Source organism: Drosophila ficusphila, unplaced genomic scaffold (assembly GCF_018152265.1).
Source record: "Drosophila ficusphila isolate 14025-0441.05 unplaced genomic scaffold, ASM1815226v1 contig_412, whole genome shotgun sequence".
NCBI classification, from domain to species: Eukaryota; Metazoa; Arthropoda; class Insecta; order Diptera; family Drosophilidae; genus Drosophila; species Drosophila ficusphila.
Genome location: NW_025064326.1, coordinates 428,020 through 449,693, shown reverse-complemented (window position 1 = coordinate 449,693; position 21,674 = coordinate 428,020). Strand labels below are relative to the sequence as shown.

Below are 21,674 nucleotides of genomic sequence, written 5' to 3'. Positions count from 1 at the left end.
ACAAACTTATACCAATTTTTTTTTGTTTATAAAACTACTTAGTAATTTCGTGTTCAAATGGAACAATTTATAACCGAAGCCGATTTTCGCAAATACAATAAATATAATTTAGATAAACTTGGACCTTTTTCAATGAAGTTACTTTCTCGTTAAAAAAAAATTTATTTATTTACTCAACAACAGAAAGATAATTAAAAATTAAAAACTTTTTACAGTGAAAAGAAACTTCTAAAATATACTTGCATCTCATGGGTTAAGTAACTGTATCTTTTTCCCACACAGTGGCAATACTAAATATTCCCCAATCTCCAACTCCCCAATGTCGCGAGAAATGTCTAAATATCTGGTAGCACTGGCAACAAATTACCGTTGCATGGCAACTCATTTGTTTACGTTTTTATTTACAAATCCTTTTCAAAGGATGCACAATGGACCTCATCAAGGAGATAAACGACAAATACCTGGCCCTAGAGGCGGAGATCGATCTGAAATTGGAGAAAGTGTAGGTTTGTGTTGACGTAAAATTAAAAACCTCTGAGACCTTTGGATATTTTCAGGCAAGCTGAGGAACTGAAACTGGAGCGTCAGAACGAAAAGCTGGTCGAGACATCTATTTACACACCAGTACCAAAAGTTTTGTCCTATGAAGAGGCTCTACTAAGGAACACGAACACCCTGAAGGCAAGCCTCCCCTCTCAAAAACGTAACATGTGCTGAAGATCCTTTTCCTTTTCAGTCGTTAGAAATAGCCAAAGCCCGCCTGAGATCACGATCTACATATTCTCCCGTTGAAAAAATCCTTCAAAAGGCCCTGGAGAACTACAGGAAGGAACTGGAGAGCCTCCAGGAGGTAAGGAGCGATCACGATCAGGAGGCCAATGAGGAGGAGGAGGACAATCTGTACGATCTTGTCATGCAGAACGTGATCGAAGCCAAGAAGCAACACACCCAAAAAACAACAGATCTTTAGGTTATTTCCCTGGAACTCGAGCTGTTCATATAGCTATGATATAGAATAGATACATAGGTGCTCGGTATGTGCGCAAGTGAGACATTGTCAAGCTGAATAAACACTCACCAAATGTACACACTTGCTGGAAATTGAATTAAGAATGGGAATGCCGGGAAAAATGGGGTGTATGCTCACTTTCTGTTCCCACTTCAAACAAAGATCGAAGTGGAGCAAACATTGAATGACGAAAGGGAACCTTGTTGCCATCTCAATCATCTAAGTGCCCGATCGACGGCATGTTCAGAACATGTGAGAACACCCTCGACGTTATCACCCTTAAAAGTACCTGCCAAGGCGAGAAGATATCTTCGCCGCTCGGGAACATCAGAGCAAACACATTTACCTAATTAGTTGGCCATATAACCACTTGGACATCTCCAAATCGGAGCAGGGCAAACCAGGGAAGCCGTGGCAATCAACTTAGTAATAAATCAATTAACGACACTCCGTCTCGTGCAAACATCAAAGAAAATTATGACTTCTCAGCTTGTCTATGTCCTCCGATAAAGTCGCCGGCGATAAGGGATTGGGGCGAAAGCGGCAGAAACAATATGGAACAGATCGCTCCGGCAAATAAATTCGGAGTTCTCATTTCTCGTAGGCACATACTTTAGGGTACAGTTGGGGTCATGAAAATAACACAAGAAAGTTCAAAAATTTAACAAATTTTGTTGTAAAGCTAAAATGTTTGCTATCCCTTGTCAGCCCATAAGTTTGAAATCCTCAATTAATCTGCTTAGCTGTAAGCAAAAGGTGGCTTTAATGGATGCGCCTGACGGGACGTAGTAGAGAACCCCCACCTGCCCACCCTACCTGTACTGATAACGCCAGCCACGACAGAATCTATTGAGACAAATTGTAGGGCGGCGTTCCACTGGCATTTCCATTTCCATTTCATTTTCTTTTCAGCCCGTGGCTACGTTGACAGTCGCGTTTAATGGCCAATACAAAGACAGCACGCAGGTACTCGGGTGTGTGTGCTATCTACAAAATATCACCCACTTTTGCTCCAGTTCAATATTTCATATTTATTTGTTTTCCGTTTCTGTTTCTGTTGCTGTTGTTGTTGGTATCGCTGTCGCGTTGCTTTTCCCCAGCGAGAGCGAGCGAGAGGTGCTCCTTCGCATTCGCACCTGTGCAGGTGAGATATCGCCGGCGATCGACGGTACTTCGTGGGGCCCGCCGCCGGGAGCTGGCGTTTTAAACTTCACCGTCAAATCCGACGTTTCAGTTACGTTCCGAAACGCGACAGGTGCATATAGTGCCTCCCGATCCGTTCTCGTCCAGGAGTGGATTGAAGTGGTGCGAACAGTGCGTGGTGCCTACGTGTAACTCCTTCGTGGAACCACCAGATCCCCGGGCAGCGAATTACTTGGGCCAAGGGGATGCAAACTGTGATCGCAGCTAGAAGTTTGTTCGTTTGGCTTAAGTTATTTTCATGTCCGATTTAAGCGCCACGTGGTGGGATCGGATTGTCCACACATAGTATATAGGAGAAGTGTTCTGGTCAGGAAGTGCTTCTGGCCTGTAACTAACGCGGTTATAATTGGATATGTCGGGTGTGCTAACGAGTTGGGATCGGGCTTGCTACGCGCCCGGAGATCCTAAGTGTGTACGTCATCAGGTGAGGATCGGCGGTAAATCTGGACACCTGAACAACAGCGCTTCTCCGAAGGCCCATTAATCGGAAACGGCACAACTGTTGCCCTAATCGGGGTTGATAATTAAACTGGTACTGATACCAGGAGCTGCGTTGCTCCGCCCCCAAAAATCAGACGCCCCGAAGAGGTTTAAGCCGGTTGATTGCCGATCGCCGCCACCGTAAAATCTGATTTCTGTAGACGTGTCGTCGCTCGCCCCAAACCGATTCGATATGGCTGGGGAAAACGACTTGGGCACGAGATAAGAAGCCTGAAGGGGCACACAGAGAGAAAAACGGCATGCTGAATTAGATTGTAGTTATCCACCAGGCAGTTCGAAGTAGCTGGGAATGAAAATGATCTCGGCAGGATTCGAAAGATGAGCATATGAAAACCTTTTTGAAATTATTAGCACATCCAAAGGATATATTTCAAACCTGACCTGCGAATATCGACGTTTTTTTCTGTGCAGAAGGGGCACTTAGTTTGGGGGCACTACGTGGCATGGAACCCTCTCTATAAGGCGGAAAGGTAACCGTTACCGAAACTGATAATTGTGCAACGTACACAAACCTTGCTCGTAGTGCTCCACTTGCTTTCGGGTTATCAGTTGGAGTGACAAGCGGAAATTAAAGTTGAAATCGACACGATTACTTCATTAGTTCTGTTTGGAAAGCGCCGAGCAAGAGGGTGCGTTCCGGGGGCGGGGGTCAGAGGTCAGGCAGGAGTTGACAAGGTCACCAGGGATGTTTATACGAGGCTGTCGAACGCGACTGATAGATTGGATTGTCGGTGGCCATAACTAACCAATTAGCGATTTGCCATTCGTAGCAGGCAAAGACAGGCACAATCTTTGGCAGTTGGATCTGGTGGGTGGCTCAGGGAGTTTTCTGTGGGTGGTGGGTGGTGGGTGGTTTGTGCTCAGGCACCAAGGTGAAACGCAATCAAAAATAAGTGAGCCGAGCCGAGCCAAGTCAAGTCGAGTTAGGCTGAAGAATTGGACCCAATTCGATCAGGTGCAAGCGACAGAAACAGCGAAGGAGACATAGACAAACAGACGAACAGAGGCCACGTATTTGCCGGGGAGTATAGTGGAAACCCTCGAGGATGGACAGCAGCGCTGTTATCTGCATGAACACTAATCTAGAATCCGAACAGTATGAACAAAGTGGGCGTCTGAACGAAGTATCTTTGTATTTGGAGGGCTATAGATAGTATAGCTTTTGGGGGTTCCTTTTTTCCCATGATATGCAATGTGATCCGCCACAGGGAGCCTTCACTGTACTAGGATGAGTGGAACCCTGAGGAGATGTCATTGGCTTGGACGTGGACGAAAGCGAAAGGTGTAGACGCAGACAGAGACGGAGACAGAACTTCAGCGAATATGCCAAGGTACGTCAAAAGAAATGAATTACCCGGACTGGAATCCGGACGGGGGACCAGGAGGAGGTTGGCAAAGTGCTCCAGGCCGAGGCCTGGCCCAACCCCCAAGTCGCACTTTACTGCAAATGCAAAAACTTTAGACAGGGAATCAATTGTTGTTGCCTTGTTTTATTTTGCCCAAGACACGCAACAACAATGGGAGCGTCAAGCAAGAGGCTAAGATGGAGAACACTTCGAGAAGAAGGGTTGAATCGCTCTTTATTGAACGCTTAGTGGAACAAAAGTCTTCTACAGGCCATCGAAGCCATCCCAAATCCTGTGGCGCTGGATATTTTATGGGTGGTTACAGAAGTTATTCGTGTAATAAATGTTATAACTGGGAATATAGATAGTGGCTCGGGTTATGTTTGTAAGAACGTTATCACGGATACATTTTATTATGCTCACTGCTTTATCAGAAATAAGTAGCAGTGCTTGTAAGTTGTGATTGATAAACTGCTCAGCAGAGTTTTCTTACTGGATTTTTCGAGCAGTGCAGCAGGTAACTAGCAACAAATGGGCAGTCGGCAGTCGGGGGCGTGACAGCAACCGTGAAAAGAACTCGAGGATGACAGTTATGGGTTACAAAGGCAAGGATTGAATCAAATAAATAAACGCGCAAGGTTCTCGTCATGGAGCACGGCTCAGTGGGTCGGATATTCGGGGGTTGCCCGGGGATTTATATGGGATTCGATTGAACGGGTTGAGCTCCGGCCGGGGATGGGGATGGGGGTAACCTTACCACGTCCACGTCCATGTCAAGTTTGCATGCGGCTGCAGGTAATTCCTCATTTCACCCGCCTTTACATAATCACAACAAATGAGCGAGGAAAGGCGACGGATGGCGAATCTATTAGCATAAAGGCGCATAAAACGGCGCCGCAGCCCTGGATCCGGCTGGGCTCGGATTCCAATACGGACACGGACACGGACTCGTCGAGTCAGTTGCAGTGGAGCCGTGGAGCCGCGATGAACGTGTTTAAGGCAAAGGTCCTAACGGAGGTCCCTTTCGGGCACGTCCTCATCGTCAGTGGACGCGTCAAGCCTCACCCGAATAAGTAGGAACTACATTGCAGTTTGTGGACGCGGCACCCTAGAAATTAAGAACATAATTAAATAATTTTTATCAATTTATCTGGGCCTCTTTGTCTGGTCGTTCGACTGCCTATTTCCTATATCCAGAAAGGGCTTATTTGACAAGAAGAGTTTAGATTCGCACAATCATTTAGTTTGCGAAATATTCACTTGATTTGATACAACATATTAACTGCTGAAGCTAAAGTTTTTAAAATGACATAATAATTAAAGTTAAAATAAAATGTTCAGCCGAAAGCTAAGTGAATCAATAACCCAGTTTGCGATTGCAAATAAACACTATTAATTCAGTAATATTTGGTACTAACCCCCTTCCCAATTCTGGTCAGGATATCGCTGGACCTCACGGACAATGTGAACGCGCAGAACGAGAGCGAAACGGTGTTCCTGAAGATCGAGGCCAACTTCCGCGAGGGCCAGATCATCCGGAGCATGTTCCAGCCGGGCGAGGGCTGGCAGCAGGAAGAGATCTCGAAGAACTGGAAGTGCGACGGCCCGAAGAACCCGCTCCAGCCCGGCCAGAGCTTCACCTTCCGAGTGGCGGTGCTCCAGCGCTGCTTCGAGATCTACGTGAACGACCAGTTGTACGGATCCTTCGAGTTCGTCAAGTTCCCCAAGCAGATCAACTTCGTGCGGACCTACGGGGACTTCGAGAGGATCACCCAGTTCCACCACCGCATGCTCTTTCCGCTCGTCTTTCCGAGATGCCTCATGTGCCCCGAGAAGGTGGCCTTCCAGAGCGACGTGCCCAGGCGCTACGAGACTGGCACCGTGGTGGCCATGGAGTGCATCGCCAAGGGGCCGCCCACCACGGAGTTCTCCATCTGCTTCCAGTGCAACGACACTGGGAGGACTGTGCTCCGGTTCCATGTGAACTTCGATCGGACAACGGTTTCACGAACCTACCAGCGCGAGGACAACAGGTAAAATATTTGCCCATTTACCCAAAATTTCTTAAAGAAATCATTTTCCCCCTTGATTTTTCAGCTTTGCTCTCAGCGACGAGGAAACAGAAGGTGAGTTCCCGTTTGTGCGGGGAAAGCTCTTCAAGATCGCCTTTGGACTCGGGGACCGTGCTTTCCTGATCGCCGTTAACGGCCAGTACTTCACCTACTACAACTTCCCCGGACGCCCCTTCTCCATTTCCACGCTGAAGTGCTTCACCAACGAGGTGGGCGACTTCGACGTGAGGAGCCTGGAATTCCACTCCGACTCGCCACTTTTGGCCCGCGTGGAGAAACTGTCCATCATCTAGGCGGAAGGACGCCGGTTTGAATTTCCGTAGAATGCTCTTTGTTCAATCGTTGGCTTTGATCACCGTACAGCACCAGTTAACTTCTTTTTGTGAGCAAATAAAGCAAATCAGCTCTCCAAATCAGTGTGATCCTATTTTTATCCTTTACAACCGATTACATTCTCCCTAATCGAGCGCAACCAATGAGTCTTCCTTTGGATATAATTTTATTAAAACAAATTATTGCCGTCTCCTCCCTTTCTTCGTCTTGATCAGCATCACCTTCAGCAACTGCGTCAGAAGGAGCCACCTGCGACTCTCGTTTGGAGCTCCACTAAGTTTAGTCTTAAGGTTAGATCTACTTCTAGCTAATCCGGTCCAATGGGGAACAGATTGGCATCCCAGTCGGGACTGCGGATGTCTGTTTTCCTACATAACGCTAGGTTCTCACTATGGTTTATATGTGTATATGTAAATAGAAATCGTATATTCGTCCTAGAAGTAGCGGAATTCACCCTTCTTGCCCAGATGCTTGCTGCGCATCATGTCGGTGGGGTCCGGCGATCGCTGCTCCATGCCGGGGTTATCCTAGAAGAAGAAATGCTATTGCTTTACTTTAGCTATGAATGTGCTTGAAGGACACGCACCCCTGGTCGCGATTTGTTGCCGGAGCCCGGAATGCCCTGCGGTGACTGTTGTTGGCCGTAGAACTGGGACCCATCTCCATCTCCGAAATTGAAAGGAGTGACGATCGTGTGAGGCACGTGGGCCACCTGGCCGCGCATGTTGCGCGCCTTCCACCACTTCCGCGTGTCGTCGAGGATCTAATTTGCAGTAAAGGATTTCGGAATTAAGACATATCTCAAAGTAGATTTTTTTAAAATGTGTACTGACCTCCAAATATTCGCCTCGCATCACGCTGAGCTCCTTGTCGTTGTTGGCGGTGCGTGGATAGGTGACCAGCACAATCTTGGCTCCTGCCGCCTGCAGATCCTCCAGCCAGGACTCAAGCATCTGGTCGTCGCTGACGTTTGTGGCAACTCCTCTTCCGCCGCCGCCCAACTCGGAGGAAGGCCCTGGACCAGCTCCTCCGTACCCGTTTCCGCCGCGGGATTCCCGCGTGTGCAGATTCTGCAGACCAGCTGTGATGGCGCTCAGGGTGGGTCCAGCTCCTCCTGGCCCGTGACCATGGCCATGGCCATGGCCCGCTGCACCGCTCCTGCCCTCGATTGAGTCGAAGGAAAGCTCGCTGCGGGTGTTGAAGTCGGAGGCGCTGATAGCTCCCGCCCGATCCCTGTCGCGCTCCCTTTCCCTTTCCCGCTCCCTCAAGCCCTCGTTGCCATGGTGGATGGTGTACTTCTCGATGCCCATGGCCATGTTCATCCCGTTCCCCGAGTCGTAGTCATCGTACCCGCCGCCTCCTCGGCCATTCAGTCCGGATCCAGCCTGGACCTCCAGCCGGCGCTTGCTCACATGGGCGGGTGGGGAGTTCGGGGGCGGTTCCAGCTCATCGTTAATCAGGTAGTCCGGGGACCAGCCGTCGAGGAATACCGGATGGTAGGACCCGACGTCATCCTTCCACTGATCGCGCGGGATGACCCATGCATCGCCCAGCGAGCGCCACAGCTCCGTCTCCTTGCTGGTCACGCAGTTGATGAGCAGGTTGATGGCCTCCCTGGTGAGCAAGGGGTTAACGACCCGCGCCGGCAGTTGTGACTCGTAGTACGTGTCGCTGGATGCCTCCACTATTAAGGCCAGCGGCGTGAAGAGGAAGTGCACCAACTCCGGGGCGTTGGGGTCGTGGATGTGCGCCTTCAGCTTCGCCAACAGGTTGAACGAGAGCTTGAACTTGGCGAAGATGTCCACGAACTCCTTCTCGTGGGGCGGTCGGGTTCTCAGAGTGAGCAGCCCCTCTCCCGGATCCCTTTTCTTGGACTTGCGGTTGCGGCGACGACGCTCAAGTTCCCGCGAAGCGGCTGCCGCGTGCTGAAGTCGGGCTATGAACTTCTCGATGTCGTCGAAACAGTGATTCAGAACAGCCACGTCCCGTTCGTACTTTTCGCTGGACGTGGAGCTGGTCTCATCGCGCTCGGCTCCTCCTCCTCCGATGCCGCCGTGCTCCGAATCCGTTTCCCCACTGATGTGGGCCACATCTTCGCCGGAACCGCCCACTCCGGCCCGAATTCCGTACTGCTCCACACTGCTCCTTTGGTGCATGTGATGGTGGCTTTCACGCTCCCGATCCCGATCCCGTTCCCTTTCCCGCTCGCGGTCTGATCGCTGCTCCCTATGCTGGTGTAGCTCCACTCGACTGTGCGAGGAGGACGAGGAGGTCTTGCTCATCATCATGGCCATGCTGGAGGCCCCGCCGCCTCCGCCTCCCGACTGCGTGGGTGTGGCACCGCGCTGCTGCGTGATCATCTTGCCGCTCCGCAGCTGCTTCAGGTCTTCTACCAGGTGAACGGCGGACACGCTTTGTGACTGCATGGGAATATCGAAGGATAAGAATTAAAAAAGACTCACGGCATAATTTTTAAACTTTTTTAAAGGCCTTTCGAAACAAAATAAGCGCACACAATATTCAAAATGATGTGCTTTTTGCAATTAAAAACACTTCAGAAATTAAATGTTGTCTGAATGTGTCTGCGCAATAATATTTACCTGAAAAATGTGCATTTCGGAGCGGGATCCACCGCCTCCGGACACGATAAAGACCAGAATATTGTTATACAGCTCCATGGCGTCGTTGGAGGTGAAGGCGGTGGGCTCCTGGACTAACGAAGCCGGAAATCTTTCGATAATGTTCTGGAAGAGAATAACCGAAGATCAATAACCTTCCAATACCAAATGAAATAGCCCGGCTCACCCCCGTTTCGTAGTCCATGATTAGAACCCACTGGTAGTCCAAGCAGAGCTGCATCTTCTGCGACCAAATGCCAGTGGTCTTTTCCAGCTGAAGCAGTCGACGCATTCCGTCTGCCGGATAAACAATGCCCGATTCCTTGTTCACCGTGAAGGTGGCCAGGTGCTCCAGCAGGTAGGTGGGTTTGTCATGCAGGTCGCCGTCCAGTCGCTCCCGCTCCTCGCCGCCGCCACTGCGATCATCTCCGGAGTAGTCCCCTCCTCCGCCACCATGGGCACCTCCTCTCAAGCTTCCGCTGCTATTTCCGGCACTGCCGCCGCCATTCGAGTGGTGGTTCACCATGGTGACCCCTAATCCCAGTCGAGGCTTAGTTTTAGTCCTAAAGCTCCGTCTGCAAATATGAAAGTTTGGGTTACTAAATGCTTTTCAAAAGCAAGTGAGTCTGTTGGTAAATACAAATTTGAATTTGCGTTGAATTATATGCAGAATTTTTCTTTGCATACCGTTTAACAACTGATAAAACCCTGTTGATCATAATTTCAATTTTTTTTTTTACATTTTCAATGCATTGTTAGAATAAAATAAATAAAAAAGTATTTTATTTTATTTAAATAAAACAGCAAACAGTCTGTGGGTGAAGTTTGATTGCAACGTAAGAGCTTCGCATTGACTCACAAGGGTGTGGTAGCTCGGTACCGAATTTGGTGTTCCAAGATCTTTAAGAATTAAGCAATGCAATCTTTTGACTACCGGATACAACTTTTTTTTGAAATTTTGCGTATCACTATTTTATTTTTCTGTTGTGTTTAGCGCAGCTGAGATTAAGTAACCCCCTTTGCATCTCAAGCCCCGAAAACCCCTTTTAACCCCCTTCTGATATTGCGCAGCCCAATCGGATCTGACTCAGACCGCATTCCTCACAGCCACTAACATTAACACACACTCCAAAACGATCCGCACATGGCCGCAATTATTCTCAAACTTTAACATTTCGTTGTTGGCTTGGATCAGCATTGGAATTCAAAAATCGCGCTCCTTCCCCTGGTTTCCCTCCTAACTTATTGACTGCACAGAAAACAATATTTAAAAAGTTCTCAAGGCCTGGCAACACAGATATTACTGAAATTAATAAAATCAAATTGTATTTCTAAATAATAATATCCGGAGTATTATTATAAGAAATATTAGCATTAAATATGCAATTATATTGTTTGAACATTGTATTATCAACATAAAATCTATCTTAATGTTTGTTTCTGTGCAGCAAATTAACACACCTGCAAAAACACACACACGTGAAACTAAGATTTGCAAACACCCTCTCCTTCGCTCTCTCTTACTAACAGACAGACACTAGCTAAACCGCTCCCTCGACTCAAGTGACAGCAACAACTTTTCCGCTGTTTTAGGCTGGGCTCAGGCGCCGACAGCGCAGTCGACGGCTCCAGCGACTTCACATACCAATCTACACTCAAAAAATTAATGGTATGTATAGATTCGTAATTCCGCTGTCGGGTAATTTTTTGTTGGCTAGTATTTTAATTCTTACAATTCTTGTCCTGTTTTTAACATTTGACGTATTTTACTAATCCAGCAGAATATCAATATCTCGACCGAAGTTATCACTAAAATCGTCATGAGAAACATATTTTTTTTTTGTGTAAAAATGTAGCATAGGCGAAGGGACTGCATAAAAAGGGGGCCTGGTGCATGTACATATGAACCAGCGGCAGGTGAAAGAGAAAATTTCGGAGAGGGTCAGGTAAAGTGCACTATCTTTAAAACGATCTTAGCCAAAAGAAATCTCAGTAAATAAACAAGACAAAATGCAAATAAAAAAAGAAAAAGTTGACCCAGTACACCCCTGGCAGAGTTTTGTTTTTGTTTTAGTTAACTTGTACAAGCCCCAACATTGCATCACACTTGTGAAATTTGACAGATTTGTGTTTTTTGTTATTTTTTACAACAGCTTTGGCGGCAAAAGCAAAAGGCGATTAATATTATTACACTCGAATCATGGCAAAATTGTAAAATTATAAGATTTCCCCAACAATAAGCCAATTTAAAGAACCGTAGCCAAACAACTAACATGCACATATACATGTATATATGTATAGTACATATGCACATGGCTAGTTCAGGGGAAGTTAATGAATTGGGACCTGATAAGCATGAGATGGGAATTAATGTCTCAAATAATTTAGACAGCGTGGATTTAGATAAAAAACGAAGGTTTACTTCTTTTTTTATCTCGCATTTTTTCGTTTCACGAACCAAATGGCAAAACAACAAATAACAATAGTAGTTGCTGTTCTTTGGGAGCAAACTAGCTTGAGGGGAGGGAGGGTGATAGCGAGACATCGACACCCTGATCTACACAAGCGCTATCCCCTTCGCGCGCATGCGTGGCAGGTAAGCTGACGTCAGAGATTGTGTTTGTGTGCGGTTTGAAAAGGTAAACCCACTAATATTTGTCTCCGTGTCGCTGAATCCCCCCACCCACCAACCCCTCCTCGCCTGTAGATCGACCGCATTTTTTAAGCTTTCTTTTCCACCTGTTTTCCTCTCTCTCTCATTGGAGCTGTTGATATTTTACGAGTCTCTCACACAGATACTAAGCCCCACTTACACAGGTACGGTTGTGCAGCAATGTGCGTGCGTGGATACACAGAACTCACTCGAAGTAAATAACTGCGAAAATGCAACAGGACCGTAAGTCGTATCACTAACAAATTATTTCAATTTACATATGTATAAATGTATGCACATATTTGTAAACTTACAAAAATATAAGAACTCTTTTATCAAATACGTACAAATTTAACACGTATTCAATTGTTCACTTTTTAGAGGAAGCACTGTATATACAAAAGTGGGAGCGGCGGCAGGTTTCGTATTGATTTTTAATGCTTTTGCTCAATTCATTCACTAAATATCACACACATGCTTAGTCTGCTATATATACACATATTTTATTCTAATTGACCGCATTTTCCGCTGATATGTGCGTATATTTGTACATTCCCTTTGCACACACGCACACTACAGGTATCGATATCTCGTTAGCATTTCGATCCCATCCCCCCCACTCGGCACATTCCTTTTCTAATTAGCACGAATCCAAACCTTTGTCACATTCACCTGGCATATTAACTATGTTTCGTTTTTTCAATTTTAAGACGTTAAGACTGCGATCACTGGAGCATTGTTTTGAATTTAATTCAAACATTAAAAATAACTGTGGTTCAGCACTTAATCCGCTCTTCTTCTTTTCATTCTTCGTTACCTGTCTTCGCCGTTAGTTCTGTCCTTTTCTGGTCCCCGCTTTGGTGTTGTGCTTTCTCGCTTCCCTTCGATTTTTATTTTTAAGTCGGCTTTCTTTTGCTCCGTACTTTTTTATTCTCACAGGTTTTTTCTGTCGCTTGTGGAAAAAAAACGTACAAATAAGAATAACCCCGCACAGTATGTAGTTGTTTTGTGGCTTTTCAGTCACTGCTTTTGTAGTTGTCAAACGCACGCGAGCGTTCGTCCGCTTCCTAAGCGCGTTTATACATGTCGGTACCAAAAAGTACTAACTTGGCTCCATGGTAGAATAAGTAAGGTAGTCTCGACGGATCCGTCAGTCCAATATTGCGCTCTACAATGAGTGCGAGTGAAAGGGTGTTTTCTCGTAAGCGGGAAAGAAACCGGAATAGAGTGTGCGGCCTTAGTCAATAACCCCACCACCGGTTGTTATCTTTGAACGTTAGTTAAACTCGTCCGCTAGAGGCGCTTTATCCTGGTTAACAGAAAATTTGCTTGGCACAAAGTTTTCCAAAACGGGTAAACGGTGGCGGTCAAAGCAATAGAACCCAAGACTAAAGACTTAAAACAACTGACTTTATTAAAACATATTATAGCCACAAATATATGGAGGTATGCCACATTGAAATCGAGTTATAATTGGCCAAGTTTTGGATAATGGAAGTTTATGTTTTTGCCCATGAACAGGGGTCAAAATATCGACCATTTGCAAATGGAAAACTTTAAATGAAGTTTGTTTAGGGATATCACCACAAATATTTAGAGGCATGCCACTTGGAATCGGGTTAAAATTCTAGTCAGGGGATCTGAAATTTCAGTTATGGGCCACTCTACGACAAATCATCAAAAACTTGGAAACATCTGACATGAACAGGGGTGAAAATATCGATAATCAGTAAATTGGAAAAGCAACCCGTTATATGCTTTGGGGATCTTGATTATGTGTTAACCTACTATTTGCATTTCAATCGATTTTATTGAATAAACCTTAGCTAATTAAAAAAACTATTAAAAAACTCGTCCTCCAGATCAGCTCTTTGCCTTCTTGTTGGCTTTGATTAGCTTGGCCTTTAGCGCCTTCACGTCTACTTTGCTGATGGAAGATTCCTCCTCCTTCTTTCGATTTGAAGATGAGGAAGTTGCCTTCTCTGTGGGCGGTACAAAGTCCTTGTTGCGCCGCTCGTCCTGCCGCTTGGCAGCCTCCTTCTGTTTTTCGGTGCGCTCTTGGTTTCGCTTGGCCTGCTTTTGCTCCTTGTTGAGGAAATATTCGCCGCTGGCCAACTGCTTGTCCACCTTGCTCTCCGGTTGGCTGGGCGGGAATGGCGTGTACTCCTTTTTGGGCTTCTTGACCTTCGGCTGCTTGCGCTTGCTGATGTTTTTGTTTTTGAATTTGGGCAGGAACCGGGACCAATCCTCATTGGCCAAGCGGGGATCCTTCATCAGTTCCCGCTTGATCATTAAAGCTTTAATGTTGTATATGGGATGCACGTTATTCATGGTTTCCAGGACAATATCCCTTACTTGCTGGAGGCCCTTATAGGGACCCAATGCAGAGACGGTGTTTCCTTGAACCAAAACATAGCAATCGGTAAGAAGTTCAATGGATTTCAGGGTTGCGCCATTGGGTCCGATTAAACGTTGTCGTCGCTTTACAAACTTCTCCTTCTTGTGCACCAGGTTTCCGATTTTAATGATGTCGCAACCGATGTCATCCTGTAGAACACGCTTTGCCTGCTCGAAGGGAACACTTCTGGCCATCAGTTTGATCATGTCCCTCGCCTTAATGATGATATAGGGGTCCCAGGTTTTGCGACTGGTCTTTACCACCATGCTGCCCTCCATCAGATCCAGTTCCGCCTTTAAATGGTGCTCCTCCAAGCACTGTTCCACCAAGGGCCAAACTTCTTTGAGGTATCGCTCCCTGTATTTTGGGAACAGCGTGGCAAAGGAGCTCTCCTCCACCATTCCATGCGGGTTGTCCTCCTGTTTGAAGGCCGGTATTTTCAAGGCCCACGCATTGTCCACCGGATCGGTGCCGGTTTTCGTCTCCTCTGCTTCGCTATCGCTCATTGTTTCTGCGTTATTCAGGTGGATAAATTTTAACTACTTGCACGCTTCTTTTGACAGGTTGGCCAGATCGATGGAAAACATGTTTGGCCTTACTAGTATTTTCCATGGTATATTTGCATGAGCCGAGCGATATATTTTCCTTATTGTTCTGCGGTCATACTGACCGTAAACCGAAACGAAGCACACGCAGGAATTTTCGCAAAGAAAAACGTCGCAAATAAATACATAAAAAGAGTTGTAAGGCTGAAAAACAATTGTAAATATATTCCTGGTAGACTTATTAAACTGTTAATCGACTAAAGTGTCTGCGGAGAAGGCTCCAAGTCTCGCAGATTTTGGGGCGTGGATGTGATTAAATTATTTAAGAACGATTAATTAGCAGAAATCAAATGTAATCATAACAAAGTGGCCGATATTGCAATACGAACAAATGCTGTAAAAACGCAAATTTTCTTAAATTTTACTTGGTTGCGGACTTAATTACGCATTGTGAAAATTTGTGAAAATCAAAATGGAGTCGCTCTGTGTCGTGGCAGGGCGCTGCCAACTTGCTTGAAAAATGCAAAACTGAGTAGCTTTCACTTTTTATTTGACCCAAAACGTCATCTTTGGGTTGAGAAAGTAAATAAAGTAGGAGCATTCGTGCCTTAGCCGTTCGATCGCATGTTTTTTTTTTTTTTGTTAATTTCGGCAAAGTAAATTGTGGCATTTTGGAGAGTGGACATCCCCTTAATGTTGCACTCGACTATCGATAACCGCTGAGCACACGTCCGCTTTTCTCAGTGCCTGAAAAACAGTCGCGAAGAACACGTTTTCTGCTGATCTGCAAATAAAGGAAAAACCTGGAAAAGGAGTTGATTTTCATAATAAAAAAAAAAGATCGGATTTCTCCATTTTTTGCATCTGTTGCTTGGGACTTGTTTTTCCTTGGCTTTAACCGTGAATTGTAGGGTCTACAATAGTTCTGCCTCGATAAATCCGTTCTCAGACTGGTGATTTCTGCTATTTTAGATACTTTCGGAAGGCTCGCAAAAGCGAAATTGACGGAATTACGTAATCAGTGGAAATTTAGTATCCATTAATTTCACGCACACTGGCGTCGCTACACACACGCACGTATCAATTTATACACACACACACACACGCACGCGTATGGTTGAACCTTCGCGTGTGGAAAAGGGACGGCAATAGGACACACGGCGTTGCCAGACCTCGTTTTTCCGAAACGAAAAACAAAGGAAAATGGTAAGTAGTTAAGCTGAACAAAATGTTGAAATGTTTTATTCATAATGTTCCCAAAATAGCCACGCATAGTGCCGTTACAATTATTAAGGTGCCTTCGGGTGCTCTTGGACAACAACGGTGGAATTTTAAGTGCTTCAGAGGTGAAACGCATTTCGGGGTAAGTTTGCCACACCACAGCGCCCCCTGGTGGTCTGTTCTAAAATCGATTTTCTCCCAACAGTTTGATGGCCAAGTATTCAAAGAAACTTGTTTCGAAATGTGTTTATGTACAAATACTAAAATCAACAAAGACGGAACTGTTGGGTGACTTTATGGCCGTTGGCGGCTGGTCGCTGGTCTACACGTGGCTAAACGATGCCATCAGAGCGATGAACTGGCCCTTGGTGCAGGAAATCCTGGAACTGTTGCTGCTCTCCCCTGTGGATGTCAATCGGCTGAAGATCAACTCGGCGCCCATCTTGGTCAAGGGTCTGTGCAAGGATGGCGGCAATGAAGGTGAGTTTAAGAACTATACTTCCTTTAGTACTGTTTAGACTTGTTTACGCAATTGCTGATGCTTTATTTTTAAATAATATTTTTGCTCGGGATTACTAATTGCCTTTCTTTGATCCCGTATTTCAGGTGTACGAATTCTGGCCAAGCGTTTGGTGGAGCAGTGGCTAAAGATTGTGACTGAGAACACTAATGTGGTGGTCCAGACGCCGCTGCCTGCCATCTCGTCATCTCCTGCTCCTACGTCCACTGCCGCAGCTCCAGTTCCGGACTCTGCCTCTTCTTCCGACAGCACAGACAGTGCCGGCGTCCCTGTGACTTACACCATCACCTCGGCGGCCAACAGCAGCAACTCCAACAGCATAACCATCAAGTGGAAGCAGATTGATAAGACAGAAGGCGAGGAGATGCCCCACGCAGCTCAGAAACACAACGAGGAGGAGCAGCAGGATGAGCGCTCTGCGCCCGAAGCAACAACCGACGTCAGCCTGGGGAAAAAGTCCAGTTTAGATGATAGTTGTTCAGGAGCGGAGGTTAAGTCCGGGGAGGACGTTGATAATAGGAAACATAAAAGCGCCAAAAGCGACAAGAGTAAACGGTCTGAGAAGGAACGCGAGAAAGATAGGAAGAAGGAGAGTTCCTCGAGTCATAGGTCATCGTCATCTAGCCATAAGTCGTCGTCGTCCTCTTCATCCTCCTCCTCCTCTTCGAGGAACAGTTCCACAAAGAGCTCCTCTTCTTCCTCTTCCCATCGCAGTTCTAGCGATAAGCAGCGCGATAAGGACAAGCCTCGTTCCAGTTCGGGCTCGTCCAGCTCAAGCAAGGACAGGGAGCGCAGCAGCAGTTCGTCCTCTTCCTCCTCGAATAAACACAAGTCCTCAAAGTCCTCATCGTCGTCGTCGTCGAGCTCTGGTTCTAGTTCGTCCAAAGACCGCAAGGACAAGTCGTCCTCAACATCGTCGTCGTCGTCGAAGCTGGAGAAAGACAAAGATAACAAGCTAATGCCTCCGCCATCAGCTTCGCCATCGGCAGCTGCGTCTGCATCTGCTTCTCCTTCGGAGAGCGAGGCACAAAAGCCCAGATCCATTCCTATCATGTCCAGAAAGGCCTCCATTTCGATTGAGATACGCCGGGACACTGAGAAGACCGCCACTGTGAAGACATATCAGTCGAAATTCAGGTCGCATGGCCTGACGGAGGAGGCGCCTCCTCCTCCATCGCGCAAGGGTCTGAAAAAGCCCACGTCGACGACTGCAGCGCCGGCTACTCTGATGGCAGTACCACCTCCTGCCCTTAAGCGTCCTTCGCCGCCGCCCAGGGATTCGCCCACCGAAAAGAAGTCGAAGATCGACATCAACAACGTCGCGGGACATGTGGAGCGGCCCGGAGCCGCCAAGCTGATTGCACCCAAAAAGAGTAAGTATCTGTCTTTGAGAAACCCTACTAACGCTCTTTTCCTTCTGTTTCAATTCGCAGCCCTGCAGACTTTGGTGGTTTTTGCTTTTGTATTTGGTCGGAGTCGAAAGTCGTACTCCAGCGTATTATTTGTTGATCTCTCTTCAAGGTGTTTAATTTTGCTTGGGGCGGGTCTAAAATTCTAGTGCAGCATTGGGGCGTTTATAGTGGCGACTTAGCAATTTATGTATAATTGATGCGATCGGAGTGGTTATCTCTGGATCGAGTTTGAACTGTATTAACCAGTGCGTGCTTCTATGACGCTGCCCGGATGACAACGCATGAAGTCGGGGCCCTAAATCTGGTCATTGCGCATGCGCCGAGACTGAAGCCGAATCGAAATCTGACTTGCTGACGCTGCCGACGTCGCCGCTCGGTGTTAAGTATCCAAACCCAAATCATGAACCTATTTTGATTAGCTTAGCTATAAGGTATGTAGATCTCTTGGCACGAAGCCCACCTAAACAATTACCAATAAAAATACCATTTCCTCTAGAAAAATACGATTTTTCTATTGAATAAAAAAATGCATTGAGCGCAAATGAAACCAAATCGAAAATGTTGACTTGAGCTGGCGGTTCTAGAAGTTTGGTCGGTGGATCGCCACCTCATGGGCCTTTTAAACCTAGCTGCTTCGCCTTGGCCTCGATTAGCCGTCGTGCGTCACCGAGGGTCGCCATTCTTGTTTGTCGCGTCAGATAAGGGATTCGCCCGTTGACCCACTCCCCGTGATTAGCAGACCGTCAGCGGATGCGTCACTTCGTCACTTCAGAGAGCTACTTTAAGAGCTTTATCTGATTGCTGTGTTAGCTCAAATTTTAACAATAGCTCTAGTAAACCTCTTACTTTTAAGTCGTTCAATAAACAATTATGCTTCCTCCAATGTAATCGCAAGGAAAATAGTTTATTTTCAATACTTTAATTTTTTTTATTTGTTTGCAAATGGCAGATAAAAGCCATGCTTTTAAATGTATTTTATGTTCGACTCTGAAATCATAATAAATTTTTTTTAATAACTTGAAAAACTCGATGAATAGAAATATTGAAAATCAAAAAAAAAAAAAATTAGGTACATAGGCAAATTTAATACTTTAAACTTGCAAATAAAAGTCAAGCTCACAAATTACGAATCTTTCATCTTAAATAATTTTTTTTGTCTTTAAAAACTCAAGAAATAGAAATACATAAAACGAGGAGAAAATTTGGAACGTAATTTTAAAGAATTTTAAATTTTAAAAGAGAGAAGGATTTTGTTAAATTTATATTATTTCCTGTTACATTGTGCGTTATTAAACTTCAAAAGATATTCACCTTCAAGAATCAAACCTATTAAACCTGTTAGCTTTTATCTTACCTTGTTTCTCGCATGAGAGTTAATGTAAGCATAACTATTTTTAACTTACTGTACCTTGCACTAAACATTTCAATAGCGAAATAATAAGTACTTATCATAACCTTACGTTGCAGTAGTTCTAATCTAAGGACAGTCGATATCTACGCTAGTTATATTATGGGTTTCCAAATTGTCAGATTAAGAGTTTAGGGGCTGTGCAAACCCCTGTTTATTGTGTTCCGATTTGATTTCAGCAAAAGCAAAACCACCAATGGGGCTCCTCCAGGGAAAATCGTAAACTCTATATTTACTACAACTTACTTGATCCAATACTCACTATTCCTTTGTTTTTTGCAGTTCAAACCCTGGTGGAGACCAATCTGTTCTCGGACGCCCTGGCCGCCTCCATCGAGCCCAAGAAGGTGGTGAAGCGCAAGCGAGCGGCGAACGCGATGTCGCCCACGGACAAGGATGCGCCGCTGGCGCCGCTCAAGTTCTACCAGGACACCCTGGACGAGTCGAAGGGGGAGGAGAGGTCGGACGACAGCAGCAAGGAGAACGACGAGGCCCGGTCCGCGTCGCCCGGCAAGGACACCGACGTGGACGACGACGACATTCCGCTGAAGCGAGTCAAGGAGGACATCGAGCAGAAGGTGCAGAAGGAGAAGGCGGCTTCGGGAGAAGGCGGCAGCGAGGCGGGCTTTGTGACTGACGCCGCAGACGACACCCCCGAGGAGCCCAAAAAGCCAGGACCTGGTTGCGGCCCCGACGGACCGCCCGGAGTCCTGATGCTGCACCGCCGCAAGGGCCCCAAGAAGAAGCTCACCTGGCAGCCCGAGGACAAGCTGACCCAGGTGCGGTACTTCGAGGTGGACCGGTCGGAGCGCGTGAACGTGATGAAGCAGAGCTTCCTGGAGATGAAGAACATGGAGCGGTTCAGCGAGCGGGACGCGCTGACGATCGCGCGACGGGGATTCGACGACACCATGGAGCCGCAAATGGAGTGGCGTCCCCTGATCGAGGTGGACAACGTGCCCGACCACCCGAACGGGAATCTCTCCAAGCAGCGGCAGGTGCAGATGGACAGGGAGGCCACCACGCTGCGAGCCCTCTACTTTTCCCCGGACATGATCCCCGACAGCGCCGCGGAGGCCGAGCTGGAGCCGCACTTCGCCCACGACATTCCCGTGATCCCCATGGACGACCTGACCGGCAACCCCGACGCGGTCAACGACTACAGTACCTTGCCGTGGCCAGAGCCGAAGGGATTCGCTCCCAGCTCGGGAATCGCGGGCAACAGTGCTCCGGACATGGGCTTCAGCGACCCCATGATGCCGGGCCTGGGCGGCGGACCCAACATGATGGCGAACCCCTTCGACCCCTTCATGGGACGCATGCAGGCCCCCGCGGGGATGCCGCCGGCACCCAACCTAATGCCCAACCCGGTGCCCAACGGACCCCCGCAGATCTGGCAGAACCAGATGGGTCCCGGAGGCCCCGGAGGGCCAGGAGGTCCCATGATGAACGGTCCGGGAGGGCCCGGCATGGACATGAACAACATGAACAACATGCCGCCGCAGAACTTTATGGGCAACCAGTTCGGCAGCCCAGTGCCACCGTTCGGAAACGGACCGCCCATGGGGTTCAACCAATACCCGCCCATGATGATGAATGGCCCCGGCCCGGGACCCCCGGGAATGGGCCCCAACGGACCCGTGCGGTGCCCCAACGGACCCATGATGAACGGGCCGCCCAACGGACCCATGATGAACGGACCGCCGAACGGAATGGGACCGGGACCCATGCAGAACGGAGGAGGCCCCAGGAACAACAACAACAACAGGAACAAGAACAACGGCGGGGGCAACTGGCGCAGCGGCGGCAACAACTTCCAGGACAACTCAGGCGGCAACTGGCGGTCAGCGGGATCTGGCCCCAACCGAGGAGGCGGCGGCGGCGGCAACACGGGCGTCTGCAAGCAATTCATGCGCGGCCACTGCAACATGGGCAAGAACTGCAAGTACATACATCCGCAGAAGAAGCGCATGTAGGACTAGCAGGGGTCTTCTGCGGAAGATTCGGCTGTATAGATCTCAGACGCACAAGCACGCAGGTTCCGGCGTTCCACAACCCCAAGAAGACTGTAGCCAGGTTAGCCGCTGTGGATAGTGCAGCTAATGTACATATGTATCTGAATACTATTCGAGTAGAGGCAGTTTATCTAATCACTAAGCTATTATACGTAGTCTAAGATCCCGTTTGGTCCCCTTCCCCGAGGCAACTCGTTGTCGCTGCGTACTTATACCGAAGGCTTCTTCAATGTGGTGTCCCTAGCTTACTCCCTTATTTTCTACTCCTTATTATGCATATTCATAAAGTTACGTATTTATAAGCCTATGGTTAGACATTAAAGACCAAGTCAAGTGATGAAATACTTTTGGTGTTGTTCTTTACACTGAGGGTTCGACTTTATAAATATCTTGCTGAACGTTTAAATTTAATTCTCATAT

The 21,674-nt window shown here is 47.2% G+C and overlaps 5 protein-coding genes across 9 annotated transcripts; 3 read left to right on the top strand and 2 right to left on the bottom strand.

Moving 5' to 3' along the window:
* The first annotated feature begins 142 nt into the window (after window positions 1-142).
* LOC108091431 lies at window positions 143-1,086 on the top strand. Its single transcript, XM_017190622.2, has 3 exons — window positions 143-502; window positions 558-681; window positions 737-1,086. Exons 1-3 carry the CDS (start codon window positions 429-431, stop codon window positions 968-970), a joined length of 432 nt encoding a protein of 143 aa, XP_017046111.1. The 5' UTR covers window positions 143-428; the 3' UTR covers window positions 971-1,086.
* Window positions 1,087-2,013: 927 nt separating this feature from the next.
* On the top strand, window positions 2,014-6,516 carry LOC108091518. 2 transcript variants are annotated; one of them, XM_017190779.2, is made up of 3 exons: window positions 2,014-4,044; window positions 5,499-6,092; window positions 6,157-6,516. In XM_017190779.2, the coding sequence occupies exons 1-3, from the start codon at window positions 3,962-3,964 to the stop codon at window positions 6,422-6,424; spliced, it is 945 nt and encodes a 314-aa protein (XP_017046268.1). In that variant the 5' UTR covers window positions 2,014-3,961; the 3' UTR covers window positions 6,425-6,516. The 2 variants fall into 2 exon arrangements, with proteins under 2 accessions (XP_017046268.1, XP_017046266.1); XM_017190777.2 differs by having other exon boundaries at window positions 2,015-5,132.
* Window positions 6,517-6,613: 97 nt separating this feature from the next.
* Window positions 6,614-12,836, bottom strand: LOC108091517 (epidermal growth factor receptor kinase substrate 8). 2 transcript variants are annotated; one of them, XM_017190775.1, is made up of 6 exons: window positions 12,553-12,836; window positions 9,270-9,657; window positions 9,065-9,208; window positions 7,298-8,884; window positions 7,051-7,227; window positions 6,614-6,991 (listed from the first exon to the last, which is right to left on the bottom strand). In XM_017190775.1, exons 2-6 carry the CDS (start codon window positions 9,606-9,608, stop codon window positions 6,899-6,901), a joined length of 2,340 nt encoding a protein of 779 aa, XP_017046264.1. In that variant the 5' UTR covers window positions 9,609-9,657; window positions 12,553-12,836; the 3' UTR covers window positions 6,614-6,898. The 2 variants fall into 2 exon arrangements, with proteins under 2 accessions (XP_017046264.1, XP_017046265.1); XM_017190776.1 differs by lacking the exon at window positions 12,553-12,836 and adding an exon at window positions 12,408-12,520.
* A 689-nt stretch (window positions 12,837-13,525) lies between these two features.
* LOC108091487 (KRR1 small subunit processome component homolog) lies at window positions 13,526-14,727 on the bottom strand. Its single transcript, XM_017190711.2, has one exon. The coding sequence runs from the start codon at window positions 14,637-14,639 to the stop codon at window positions 13,599-13,601; it is 1,041 nt and encodes a 346-aa protein (XP_017046200.1). The 5' UTR covers window positions 14,640-14,727; the 3' UTR covers window positions 13,526-13,598.
* A 49-nt stretch (window positions 14,728-14,776) lies between these two features.
* Window positions 14,777-21,598, top strand: LOC108091486 (serine/threonine-protein phosphatase 1 regulatory subunit 10). 3 transcript variants are annotated; one of them, XM_017190708.1, is made up of 6 exons: window positions 14,777-14,876; window positions 15,651-15,884; window positions 15,944-16,041; window positions 16,105-16,379; window positions 16,506-17,792; window positions 19,522-21,598. In XM_017190708.1, exons 2-6 carry the CDS (start codon window positions 15,882-15,884, stop codon window positions 21,213-21,215), a joined length of 3,357 nt encoding a protein of 1,118 aa, XP_017046197.1. In that variant the 5' UTR covers window positions 14,777-14,876; window positions 15,651-15,881; the 3' UTR covers window positions 21,216-21,598. The 3 variants fall into 3 exon arrangements, with proteins under 3 accessions (XP_017046197.1, XP_017046196.1, XP_017046198.1); XM_017190707.2 differs by having other exon boundaries at window positions 14,791-15,585; XM_017190709.2 differs by having other exon boundaries at window positions 14,812-14,895.
* The last annotated feature ends 76 nt before the right edge of the window (window positions 21,599-21,674 follow it).

Excerpts from the sequence above, each read along its gene's own strand:
- LOC108091431 (XM_017190622.2), top strand. The coding sequence starts at position 429 with ATGGACCTCATCAAGGAGATAAACGACAAATACCTGGCCCTAGAGGCG. Across the intron at positions 503-557 it reads GATCTGAAATTGGAGAAAGT|GCAAGCTGAGGAACTGAAAC; the intron begins GTAGGTTTGTGT and ends GGATATTTTCAG. Across the intron at positions 682-736 it reads GGAACACGAACACCCTGAAG|TCGTTAGAAATAGCCAAAGC; the intron begins GCAAGCCTCCCC and ends TTTCCTTTTCAG.
- LOC108091518 (XM_017190777.2), top strand. The coding sequence starts at position 4,795 with ATGGGGATGGGGGTAACCTTACCACGTCCACGTCCATGTCAAGTTTGC. Across the intron at positions 5,133-5,498 it reads GTCAAGCCTCACCCGAATAA|GATATCGCTGGACCTCACGG; the intron begins GTAGGAACTACA and ends AATTCTGGTCAG. Across the intron at positions 6,093-6,156 it reads TACCAGCGCGAGGACAACAG|CTTTGCTCTCAGCGACGAGG; the intron begins GTAAAATATTTG and ends TTGATTTTTCAG.
- LOC108091517 (XM_017190775.1), bottom strand. The coding sequence starts at position 9,608 with ATGGTGAACCACCACTCGAATGGCGGCGGCAGTGCCGGAAATAGCAGC. Across the intron at positions 9,209-9,269 it reads TCATGGACTACGAAACGGGG|AACATTATCGAAAGATTTCC; the intron begins GTGAGCCGGGCT and ends ATTCTCTTCCAG. Across the intron at positions 8,885-9,064 it reads CCGAAATGCACATTTTTCAG|TCACAAAGCGTGTCCGCCGT; the intron begins GTAAATATTATT and ends ATTCCCATGCAG.
- LOC108091487 (XM_017190711.2), bottom strand. The coding sequence starts at position 14,639 with ATGAGCGATAGCGAAGCAGAGGAGACGAAAACCGGCACCGATCCGGTG.
- LOC108091486 (XM_017190708.1), top strand. Across the intron at positions 16,042-16,104 it reads GAGGTGAAACGCATTTCGGG|TTTGATGGCCAAGTATTCAA; the intron begins GTAAGTTTGCCA and ends TTCTCCCAACAG. Across the intron at positions 17,793-19,521 it reads GCTGATTGCACCCAAAAAGA|TTCAAACCCTGGTGGAGACC; the intron begins GTAAGTATCTGT and ends TGTTTTTTGCAG.